At 46.9% G+C, this 12,863-nt stretch overlaps 1 protein-coding gene across 1 annotated transcript in view; it reads right to left on the bottom strand.

The window, feature by feature from the left end:
• Nucleotides 1-6,242: 6,242 nt before the first annotated feature.
• The window catches only part of LOC148481234 (annexin A2-like), a 37,951-nt gene continuing 31,330 nt past the window's right edge, over nt 6,243-12,863 (bottom strand). The window contains exon 13 of the mRNA XM_088453774.1: nt 6,243-6,443. Coding sequence (XP_088309900.1) covers nt 6,381-6,443 — 63 coding nt within the window. The 3' untranslated portion in view covers nt 6,243-6,380. The remainder of the gene's footprint in view (nt 6,444-12,863) is intronic.

Raw genomic sequence — 12,863 nt, 5'->3', positions numbered from 1 at the left:
CCAGTGGCCCTGATTTAGAGCCGCTCGCCAAAAGCAGGAGCTCGCTCTGAATCAGGATGGCCGCTTTTTTTTTTTAATTGGCCTCCTGGCCGCTCGCTAAGCTGTGTGTGACCACCCACAGCTTTTGCGAGCAGCCAGGCGACCATCGGGCTTGCGACGAGACCCTTGTGGTAGGGTCTCATCTTCCGCAAGCCCCAGGGAGCCTCCGGCTCTAATAGAGCCAGAAGCTCACTACTGACATCACTGGTGATGTCAGTATGGCCGCCCGCAAACGTCAGGAACGCCTCAGTTTGTCCAGCCACCCCCCCCCACCCCGCCTACAAAACGGGGCGAGCTGTCGACCAACATCGACAGCTGCCCCGTTTGTAGCGAGCCTCGGAGCGGGTGATTTCTCGCTTGCTCCGGGGCTCGCGCGCGTGCCCGACCATCGACCTGCTTACGAGCGCTTAGCACTTGCGAGCGGGTCTGAATCAGGCCCAGTGTCTCTTTTCTCCATATAATCATATGTAGGCTGTAGCAGACAAAGCCCTGAGGGTGACCAAGAACTCATTCAGTTAGCTATAGCTATTGTCCACCGTTGTGGGAGGCTCCTGATTTTAGGCCAGATTTGTGGGTCTGTATGCAGAAGGCGGAGCTAAACGGTGCGAATCGCTGTAACCTGGCCCCGCCCCCTGAAGCCAAAATGACCGGGCTGCTCCCGGAAAATGTTTATTAAAAGTCAGCAAGTATGGTCAAACTGTTAGCCTATCATTTCCCCTTATTACCAGTATTATCATATCAAACTGGCTTTTCTCTTGGCCTGCTTCATTACTGATCGCAACAGCGATTACGCATGCAATCAGCCGATTGTTGCATGCATATACATCGCAGTGTGCATGCACGAACCGCCCACTGTGATCGGGACTGCGATCACAGTAACTACGAAGACCCATCGCAGAGTGATTGACAGGAAGTGCCGTTTGTGGAAGGTGCCGGGGGGTGGTCGGTGAAACACAGGAGTGCCAGAGCGTTAACCTTTAAACGCCGTTGCATGGGCAGGCATAAATTAGCCACTGCGATGCCCTATGCAGCTTGAGTACTCGTAGCGTGCGATGAGGTTAGCAATTCCTGAGTAAGGTCAGAGCTTGTGCAAGTGTGCGTGAGGCTGCGATGGTACTCAATTGTACAGATGGCACTCGATGTTACCGATTGTGTCACAGTCTTGCTAAAGATTACTGATGTGTGTAAGGTAAAGTGGGCTTCCTTATGTTGTGCTGCAAAGGCATAGCGATCGCAATGGATTAGCATATCATCACAGTGAGACTGCGTGCGGATTTGCTATTGCAATCGTAGTTGCGATCCGTAATGTGTCAGGCCCTATGACCCTTTCCAACCAGCCACTAGTAGTATAATGGAACTAAACAATACTGTGGGGGAGATAAAGTACCAGCGAATCAGCTCCTAACTGTAACTTTTCAAACACAGCATGTCAAATGACAGTTAGGAGCTAATTGGTTGGTACTTTATCTCTCTCCAAGGCTTAGTACATCTACCCTTCAGTCTCCCTGGCTCACAGAACCAATGGGCTACCTCTGTCATACACAATAGCAGGAGGACAGGGATCTGACTAAGGGGTCTATTTACTAAGCTGTGTTAACTGAATGGTGATAAGGTACCAGCCAATCAGTTCCTAACTGCCATCTCATGGGGTGTGTTTGAAAAATGGCAGTTAGGAGCTGATTGGCTGGTACCTTATCACCGTTCACTTTATCTCCTAACATAGCTTAGTAAATAGACCCCAAAGTGTAGCCAGATCTTATTATTCACATTTCATCACAAGGAGTTATTTTAAATATAACTGTGTAAGATATTTCAGAGACTTCTAGCAATTTAGGGGTCTATTTATCAAGCAGTGATAACCCCATTGTTTCATCAGAAAAAGGTATTTTCACTGCTTCTCGCCATTCATTTAAAGGGTTACCACAGAGACATCATTGATGGCCTGTTATTGGGACTGCATTGTGGGCCTGATTCAGAGACGGACACTAATGCGATCGCAGCTGCGACTTTGTACGGAACGCAGCAGAAAAAATATGCTAATGGTCTTAAAGATCGCCCGAGCATAGGGACGCTCACTGCTGCCTTCTCATCTGGGTCCGATGTCTCTTACCTGCGTAAATATTGGTAACATACATGCACATAGAGCGGCCATCTTGCCCTTACGGCAGGTCTGACCAGCCGCAGACTCGCCAGCTCTCCCGACACGCAGAGGGCTCTCATGCTGTGTATGCAATCGCAGTGGCTAATTTATACACGCCCATGAAACGTCGTTCAAACATACAGACACGCCTGCGTTTTTCTCACCAACCTCAAATGCTGACGACCTGTCACTCACTCTGCGATGGATTACTCCGTGCATCGCAATGCGATCGCTGGGCATGCGTAGTCTGGCTTATACGCATGCCCGATGGCAAACAATCGCTCGATCTGCATAAATATCAGCATTGCGGAAGTCTCAGAATCAGGCCGTGTGTGTTGGATATTTCCCAGACTGGGGTAAGGTAAGTTATCCTTATCGCAGCTTGTGAAAAATACCTTAACTTCAGCTCAAGATGGCAGCATGGATACTTGCGGGGCCACTTGAGATGCAAGGAGTCTTCTCCTCCATTTACAGGCAGGCTTCAGCTGAGGCTCCTCCTACAGCGCTTCTTCCTTCCTTCGGCCAATTACTTTAAAGCACTTACTGAGCATGCGTGGCCTTACCCATATGGAAGAAAAGGCACCGCCGAGGAGGTAAGCTTTTGCAGGACCCCCCTGACGGCTGTGAAATTGTTACATTGCTGTGATCACACATCTTGTATTGCAGAGTAAAGTTTTGAAACAAAATGGAAGTTACCTCTATGTTTTATAAATCTAAAACATGGCAGCTCTGTCGTACTAAACACAAGTGTAGCCGGGAGCTCAATGAACACATTTTTCAAAGTATTAACCACTTAACAGATGACTATTATCCCCCCCCCCAATGTCTCTATAGAAGAAACCCCCCCAGTGGCAATAAACTCCCTATGTCAATGGATCCACCCAACCTCCAAGTGGCAATATGGACCTCATTCAGAGTCTGTTGTAAGCCTAGAAACTGAAAAAGGAAGCAATCGCACGGCTGGTCGGTCGGTCGCAACCAAAGTGACGCCCATACGTGAACAGTCGTTGTCAGTCGCTGTATGTTAATTTTCTTCTGATGGTTGCGGCCGCTTGTGTTGTGTTGATGCCCATAAAAATAAAAAAAAACATAGAATAAGCCATCCCCATGAAATTTATTTATTCTTATTATTCGCTAATGCAAACGCAGCTGGATCAATTACAACCCAATTAGCAGTGTTATTAGCAACAACAATCGATTATTAGCTGGTTGCATTGTGTGGCTCAAAATAGAAACATCAATCCTAACATCAAGAATAACTTTCGATAGTATCGATTGTACTCTAGGGCTTGCAAGAGCACATACCCAACCTCAAGCTGTACGATCAGCCAGGCCTCTAACCTGCTCGCAGAGTGACGTTTTACTACTTCCGGCCTTCTATGTCGGTCATAGCAGGTAATTTATGTACGCCCCTAAAACGCCCTGAAAACGCTGAGGCACGCCTGCGTTTTCAGACCACCACCCCCATCACCACCCACAAACGGCCTTTCATGTCAATCAACTCTCAGAAGCCACTTCCTGCTCGTAAGCCATACGATCGACAGCATTTTGGATCGCAAAGCCTCGTACGCACATGCGCACAACTAACCGTACGCATGCGTGGTTTCGTAACATCGGATGCGTACGACCGACCGGCCGCTTACGACCGACTCTGAATGAGGTCCTAAGTCCCTTTGGGACATTTACCCCCCCATGCAGAGCACAGCAGAGCAGGTCTCAGGGAGGACTTCTCTACTGTTCACACGGCATTCTGGGCGCAAATTCGGCATGTGATGTCAGCGGTCAGAGAACATTACATCACAGACAGGGGTTGAAACAGCAGCAGGAAATCAGTTTTGCACTTACACGGACATGATTTCCAAATAGGCTACATGGGCCTGGGCAAGAGGCCACAGACTCATGGGATACGGTAAGTACATCTGGTGTCGGTCGTATCCAGGGCTTGATTTAGTTTGGATCTCAAAGCTGCGGACGCACGCAACCGGTCAATGTCTGCGTTCTGCACATGTGTATGCATCGCAGTGCGCGCGCACAAGCCGGCCACTGCGATCGGGTAAGCAAACGCAGCTGACACGCAGCGGCACAAAGTAATGAATGACAGGAAGCACTGTTTGGGGGTGGAGAAGGGGGGGTGGTGGAAGGAATGCAGGGATGTCTGTGCATTTGAACGCCGTTACAGAGGCGTGCACAATTAAGCCCCAGCGACGGCATATACAGCCAGAGGTCTAGATGGTGACAGGAAGCTTCGCGGGTTGTGAGGCATGTCAAGCTCAACCACAACTCTGCGCATGGGTCCGATGTTACTCGTTGTTACCGATGTTTTCGCTGACTTGCGGAAGTATGTAATGGGAAGTGGGGCGGCTTTATAAGCTGATGGGCGTCTTGGTATAGTGCTGCGATTGCATTCATTTGCATAATGTCGCAGCAAGCGGGTGCATGCGTTTGCAGATTTGCGATCGTGCTGAATCAGACCTCCAGTGCGATTGTGCCAGTTAAGTGGTTAAACAGTGACATAGCTACAGGCCCTTGGATTTAGGGGTCTATTTACTGAGCAGTGTTAGGAGACAGAGTGAAAAGTGATAAGGTGCCAGCCAATCAGCTCCTAACTGTCATTTTTCAAACACAGCCTGTGACATGGCAGTTGAGAGATGATTGGCTGGCACCTTATCACTTTCTTATCACTTTTCACTCTGTCTCCTAACAATGCTTAGTAAATAGACCCCTTAGTCACATCCACAATCCTATGGCTGCCTAACTGTAGTGCACCTCCATGTGCCAGCATGCCCTGTCATACATACATAGCAAACCTCCCAACTGTACTGATCCTGTGGTGTGTCCCATGCAGTGATGCCTTTGTTCTCACTCCATTGACAGGAAACCTGCCCAGCTTCATATCGCTATGATAAATTATATAGAACAACATGAAGAGCTAAGCAGACAGAGAGGTGTTGAACGCAGACTGTGACCATGCTGTCCTTAAGTTCACATCACGCCCGTACCAATACCATGTTATTATGACCATGCCTTTTCCAGCAGTGGGGTGATGAGACCCTATCACCAGCCCTGCTGTTTGGCAATGTGTATGTGGCTTATACTGTACATGGCATCCACCAGCCTGTGGCAGTGATTTGCCTAGTATAGCCCTCCCTTTTATATGCCGCACAAAATAGGCTATTTTCTTCCCACGACTCTGTGTTGTGTTGCTATTCTTTGGGAGTGTGGATACCATAGGGTTTGTTTTACTTAACAGGAATGAAGTGCATACAAGATCCGTAGTCATACTAGCGCATACTTTCTAATTCAACAGCGCTTTCTATAGAAAGAAAGGTGAAGGGACCATGTGACTGGTTTATTACTATATATATTTAGGGGGAGATGTATCAAACCTTGGAGAGAGATAAAGTTGAGAAGTTGCCCTCAGCATCCAAACAGCTTCTGTCATTTCATAGACTGCGCTCGAACAATGACATCTAAAAGCTGATTGGTTGCTATGGTCAACTTGTACGCTTTATTTCACTCCAAGGGTTGATGCATTCTCCCAATCAAAGTTTAGAATTCTTGTTACTCTAATAAGCGAGCTGTGTGAACCCGGCGTTCTTTGTGAAGTGAGCGGGGCACAATGATGTTATTGCATAGCGCTTCTGAATTTAAAAAGATAAGATATGCGGCTATTGCTGGCATAGAGTCAGGTGCAACTAGGCATTGCTACGCCATTGGTGGTAAGACACTATGGGGGAGATTTAGCAAAGCTTGGAGAGAGATAACGTACCAACCAATCAGCTGCTGTCACCTTATAGGCTGTGTTTGAAAAATGACAGTTAGGAGCTGATTGGTTGGTACTTTATCTTTCTCCACTTTATCTCTCTCTAAGCTTTGATAAATCTCCCCCTAGAGCACGTTACCAATGACATACGATTGTCTTGAAGGTTTTAGTTATTGTGCTCAATGATTGACCTATTTATAGTATTGTCTCTGGAACTGCTGATATATTACATTGACCCCTTTTATATATATTACAAATGCTCCTTTTTGAACTTAAAGAAATTTGATAAATAAACATTGGTATGAAAACTAGATGTAATGACAGTTGTTGTTATATGACAGTGTACGGTAGTGACAGTGCTTGCAGAGTTGTGTATTATTCCATAGGAAGGACTGTCAGATGGGTCAGGTGCTTCTCATTCGCAGTAGCCCGCCATCTTCATGCATCTTCTGCCCTGCATATACACAGCAACGCTGACCTGTAGTCTCCCTTAGTGTCACCCTGAAAGACAAATGTAGCAACCTGTCATCGTTTTAAAAGGACACGGTTTTGTGTTCTAAACTTTTAATTTTAGGGTACTGGACTATATTCACCCTGACCTACTTTCTGTACCTGTAAGGAACAATTGCAATTTGTGTGATCATGTAGTGGGAGACGGCCATGATGGTGTGATTCGCTCCATCATGGCTCCGCCCACTTGATAAGAAAGTGAAGCAGGGAATGGGAGGTCAACTTACTGCCCTGGGGGTCTGGGAGGGGAGTCTCCAGGACATTCTAGGAGAGAAGGCAGAATTGACCACATTCACCTTTGACAAAGCAAATAAGAGCAAGTAACTTTGCACCTGGGTAAAACCATGCTGCACTGCAGGTGGGGACAGATGTGCAGAGAGATGTAGATTTGGGAGGGGTGTGTCCAAAATTGAATCTAAATTGCAGGGTGAAAATAAAGCTGCCCAGTATTTGTGGGCTACCGGCAAAACCAGCCCCTGTGTTTGCAGTTCCCTGTATCTTTAAGGTCCCTATTCATCATCAGGGGCCATATCCACCTCGCAGCAAACTCTGGAAACTTTAATAAATATCAGGTGGTCCTATAGGACCACTGATGATGAATGGCCCGGTAACCTAAATACTAGCGTTTCCATATGGTTAACAGGCCATTTAACATTTGATGAATAGGCCCCTTAAAAAGTAGTCACAGTCAGGTCTCATCTGGTGATATATCTTGTTTTATATGCTCAATGGATCTGTTTCAGGCTGTAGACAATATTATCAGATAATTAGTGATAACAAAACTACCTACAGTGTTGAAGCACAGTTAAGCTGGGTACATCCTATTAGATAGTATGTGTTGATCTGATAAATGCTCCGATCCGACGGAGCGATTATCAGATCAGTTCGTACTCTTATGCTGGGTACACTCTGGCCGATATATTGGCCGATCAATTGATCAGCCAATATATCCGCTGGTCGCCGGCCAGTGTGTTTCAGACGATATGTTTGTGAACCGCGTCGTTTGCAGACATATCGCGTTGGCTGTGCTGCACAGAGCCGATGGACAGATATATCTGCAGACATATCTGTCCATTTCTTACTCAGTGTGTTCTGTCTTTTTATCTGTTCAACGGGATTGGGAGGTCAGGAACGAGATAGCATGTACAGCCCACGCTACTTTGGCAGCTCGATCTGAGCTTTGCAGGAGCATTTGCATACATGCCTACCCTCCCGGTTTTCGCGGGAGGCTCACGATTTTTCGGGTAACCCCCCGCACCCCCGGAAGGGTAGGCATTTCTCCCGCTTTCTGCCCACTTCCTAGTGAAGTGAGCAGAATGCGGAGAACTTCTGCAGCACTCGCGGGTCTCTGTGTAGGGGACGGGGCTTAATTACGCGATTCTGCGGGAATCGCGTCATTTAGCCCCGCCCCTTATGCAAATCTACGCCAATCGCGGCAATTTGCCGCGAAGGGGGCGGGGCCTAATGATGCAAGATGTCAGGCCCCGCCCCCATCACGACCCGATCTTTCTCCTCTCTCCAAGTCTCCCGCAAAAGAGTACTACAATGTAGGCAAGTATGATTTGGAACAGTATATCAGCTAACACTCCTGCATACACACTATCCATTCGGGCCATATATCTGCTGATCACCCCAATATATTGGATAGTGGGCCTGATTCAGAGCTGAACGCTATGAGCCAGAGCGCTCGCTCTGAATCAGGGCCCTCCTACCTGTTTTTGGAGCGTCCTCATGGACGCTCGCACAGCTGTGGGCTACCATCGGGCTTGCGACGAGACCCTGCGCTAGGGTCTCGCTGCCGCAAGCCCTGGAGAGATTTTAGCTCTATCAGAGCCAAAATCACTCCCACTGACACCATGGCGTGCTGTCAGTCACCATCGATAGCACGCCCCCTTTCGTGCGAGACCCCGAGCGACGGCTACTCCGTCGCTCGCCGGGTCTCGCGCATGCGCACGACGGAGCTCCCTCCGTCGTGCGCATGCGCATTCGCCCAACATCGACCCGCTAGCGAGCGGGTCTGAATGACCCCCAGTGTGTACCCGGCAACCAACCGGGGTCTATTTATTAACATTCATTTCATGTGTTGTGGTGCTAAGTCTGGGAGAGCTCCCACATTAATATGTGCTAAGTATATAGCTTAAAGTATATGGTCAAAATTCATTGCTCTTAGAATGTGCAAGCCAGTAATGGAACTGAGGCCCGGATTGGGTTAGTGAGTTCCACTGGTTAAAAAAGAAAAAAGCCCCTTATTCACTACTGATCGCTATTCTGGTTATACGCACGCAACGCAGTTGCTAATATCAGCGGTGATATATAAATTTTTGCATTCGCATTGCGATCGCAGCCTGACATAAGGGCGCCCACTTCCCCTCACTCACATCCATATACTTGGCCAACATAGAGAAACAATCGGTAACATTGAGTAACATCGGACAGTTAGTGAAGCCCAGACCTCACTCAGGAATTGATAACTTCAGCGCTCGCTATGAGGCCTCTGGTATCGCAGTGGCTAATGCCCCTGCAACGCCGTCCCAACCCATTGGCACGCCTGCGTTCGCCTGACCACCACCTGTTACCACCCACAAACGGCACTTCCTGTCAATCACTCTGCCATGGGTCTGCGTATCCTCTGCTATCACTGTCCCGATCGCAGCGGCTAGATCGCGCATGCGCAGTACGCAACAGTCGACCGATTGCGTGCATATAAGTTACTGCGTTCCTTGCTGAATCAGGACCAAAGTTTTGAAAGAAAATAACACAAATTCTCATATACATCATTATACAGTGGCTAAAAAGTATTCATCCCCTTGGGCTTTTCCACATTTTCCTGTGTTAGAACGTGGAACCATGATGGATTTAATTTACATTTTTTCTACTTAGAACTCAGTCATGTCTCCCCACCAAAAAATAAATACAACTATTTGTCAAAATTAATTAGGAGCAAAAAACCCTGAAAATAAGTATTTATAATAATGTTTACTCTTAGCTATATACTACAGAGGTGCAAGTTCGGATTAATTCGGTTCTTATCGCCCAAGTTATCGCAAGTGCGGATCACTTCGGATTTTTCTTATTGGCTATCCAAAACATGTGAGAGCCGGATAGCCAATATGATGCCGGTTTTTGAGATCAAGTAACACCGAGTAAAACCAACTGTCACCTCTACTACGTACACTTTAGATTTCCTATGAAGCAACCGACATTCTTTATAAGACACATAAATAGTTTATTGGAGGCCACCTGTGTGCAGGTAAGACATGTGACATGATTGCAGCAAAAAATACACCTGTCTCCGTGAGCTACCCCAGGTAGTTAGTGCATTTCCAAGCAAATAGTATAAAATAAAGACAAACACATTCCAAGCAGGTCACTAAACAGTACAAAATGGACAGTTACATCTATCCTAAAATAATGGACACAATATGTAATCTGCCGTTCTTCAAAGTGAGAAATGCCACAGGTGAGAAATGAATGAGCTACCACCAAAACCGGATTACGGGGGGGGGGGTGCATGTGGCATGTGCTCCCCCTACAGCCTGTAATGACAGCTTCAGAGCAGGACTGCACTGTGCGCTGGAGAAAAATTGGAGATGGAGGGTGGAGTCCGAGCAAGGGGGCGGAAAGCTACATGGCACTATACAACCATACTCAGTGCCAGCACCATGGGAGAGAGGAGGGTAGGAGCAGCTACAGACAGTGTGCCAACTGAAGATGCAAGATGAGAGAGAGGGGTAACTATATTGCCTGTATGGGGATGGGTACGGGATGCCGGCGTTCAGGAACCCTGCATTCAACATCCCGACAGAGTTAGTATACCGGAACCTGTCGGTCGGTATCCTAAACCTCCCCCTCTCCCTACCCTAACCCTCCCTTCCTGGTGCATTAACCTAACCTCCCCCCCTAGTGCCTAAACCTAACCTCCCTCTCTCGCACCCTAAACCAAACCCATCCCCCTTAGTGCCTAGCCCTCCCCCAAGTGCCTAACCCATAACCCTAACCCTCCCCCTAGTGCCTAGCCCTCCCACTAGTGACTAACTCATAACCCTTACCCTGCCCCTAACCCCGATACTTACCTTTGGGATTCCGGCGGTCGGGATGCCGGCCCTGGGATTCTGACAGGTGTCGGGATTCCGGCATCGGCATTCTGACCGCCAGAATCCCATCTGCCGGGATATTAAACATATGTATGTATGTATGTGTAGGTGTGACTGTGGCTTTGTATGTGTGTGACTATGTATTAGAGATGTGCACGGACCCCCATGTTTTGGTTTTGGCAAACCTGCCCTCAAGTGTTATGGTTTCGGCAAAACCACCCTTAAGTGCTTTGGTTTGATTATGGTGTGGGATTTTTTTTAAATTGCTGAAAACTAGAGATGAGCGGTTCAGCTTTGCTGGAAACCAAATACACCCGAATTTTGGGGTTTTGAGTTGAACAGAGTCCCGGCTTGGATTACTTTTGGGGTTTCAAGTAGAATCAAGTCCCGGCTTGGGTCTAACCGTAAGTTCGGATCTCGGATCTAAGGACCGGATCTCGGGTTTTGGATTGCATGTAAACAGGTCCAAATTACATGATTTTAGCTGTTTTTATCAATTTTAAAGAAATCCCAAACCAAAACAATTGAGGGTGGTTTTGCCAAAACCAGAACTCTGGGGTCCACATCTCTAATAAAAATAACTAAAATTATGTAATTTGGACCTATTAACATGCAATCCAATCCAAAACCCAAGATCCAGTTTTTATATCCGAGATCTGAACTTATGGGACCCCAAAAGTGATCCAAGCCAAGACTTGGTTGGCTCGGAACCCCAAATTTTGGACAAAATCAAATCATATTCTCTACTATGTATGGATGTATGTAACTATGTATTTATGTGTATATGTGTGTGTGACTGTATGAATATGTATATCTGTGTGACTATGTATGTGTATATGTGTGTGTATGACTGTGTGTATGACTGTTTGTGTGTGGCTATGTATGTATGTGTGTGACTATATATTGTGGTGACAGGGGTGGTCTCCCACCTCAATTGCCCACATTCTGGTCAGATTGGCTCCCTCCAAGGGAGAGGAAAACAAGACCGGCACATTATACAGCTGCAGTAGAAGTTTGGAACTCCGTGTTTTCTGGGCTGCACAGCTCAAAGTGGAAATATGAAGTTTCAGGTTATCCAGGTCGCCCAGAGCCAGCCGGAAATCACCAGCAGAGAAAGAGTTTAAAACTCTCATTCACCTAGAGTTCCATGCACTGATGCCGGCAAGCGGCCAGTTAGTAAGCCAAAGTGACTGTAGTGCCAGGGACCAAGGGCTATGTTGGGAGAGCATGGCTGATTCCACTGCAGTGGACTGAATGCTAAGTATGAGTAGTGCTGGGACCTTTTTTGTTCAATTGCATATTTTCTGTATGTACCTGTGTTTCCTGGCCTAAGCCTGAGAATGCTGTTCTTAAGTGTCTGCTGCCAGTAAAAAGACACTGTACCCGTCTTACAATATATATGTATCTATGTGTAGGACTGTATGTTGACGGATATGGGTGTGACTATATGAATGTGTGCGACTATGTAGTATGTATATATATGTGTGTGACAGTATGTATGTGTACCAACTGTCCTGATTTTGACAGGACAGTCCCGCTTTATAGGAACTGTCCCGCCTGCGAGCTGCAATGTCCCGAGGGGGGAGTGAAGTGTGGGAACTCGCTTACACATACAAGACTGGGGGCAGGAGAAGCGCTGTGCATGCCCCCAGCATGATGTAAAACAGGGTGTGACAAGTGACCATGCCCCTCTTTTGTGTGCACATGCATGAGGACCAAATCCCTGCATCCCAAATGTTGCTCTTTAGGGCCCCCCAGACTTAAGTGCCCCCAAAGCCGTAATCCAGCTCTGGTACCACAACTACAGTCTACCCCTCAGGAACATTTATTCCAAGCCATGAGACAGTAGCCTCTACTAAAGGTAACCGTTCACAGTAGAGTGTGTTGCTCTAAGCAGCCAATCAAATCTTTGCTTTCACTTTTCTAAAGTGTAATAGAAAAGGGACAGAATTTGATTTGTTGATGTGGACAACATCTGTTTTTCTAAACCATAGACCATGGTTTCAGAAAATTGTATGTAAAGGGTTATGTTCATGAAACAGACTACGTATCATGACTGTACCCTCCTTAAACCTTTGCTACATCACAAATATAAATTGGGCACATGATAACAGTACTGTAGTTTGTGTCACTACATTCATGTACATTGAGTACTGTTAAAGTACTGAGAGGTCTATTTACTAAGCAGTGTTAGGAGACAAAGTGAAAGGAGATAAGGTACCAGCCAATCAGCTCCCAACTGTCATTTTTCAAACACAGCCTGTGACATGGCAGATAGAAGCTGATTGGCTGGCACCTTATCTCATTTCACTTTGTC

The sequence above is a fragment of the Taudactylus pleione genome, unplaced genomic scaffold, assembly GCF_031769625.1.
Source record: "Taudactylus pleione unplaced genomic scaffold, aTauple2 ptg000587l, whole genome shotgun sequence".
Lineage (NCBI taxonomy): Eukaryota > Metazoa > Chordata > Amphibia > Anura > Myobatrachidae > Taudactylus > Taudactylus pleione.
Note: the sequence above shows the minus strand (reverse complement) of the source record. Positions and strands in the feature narration are given on the sequence as shown.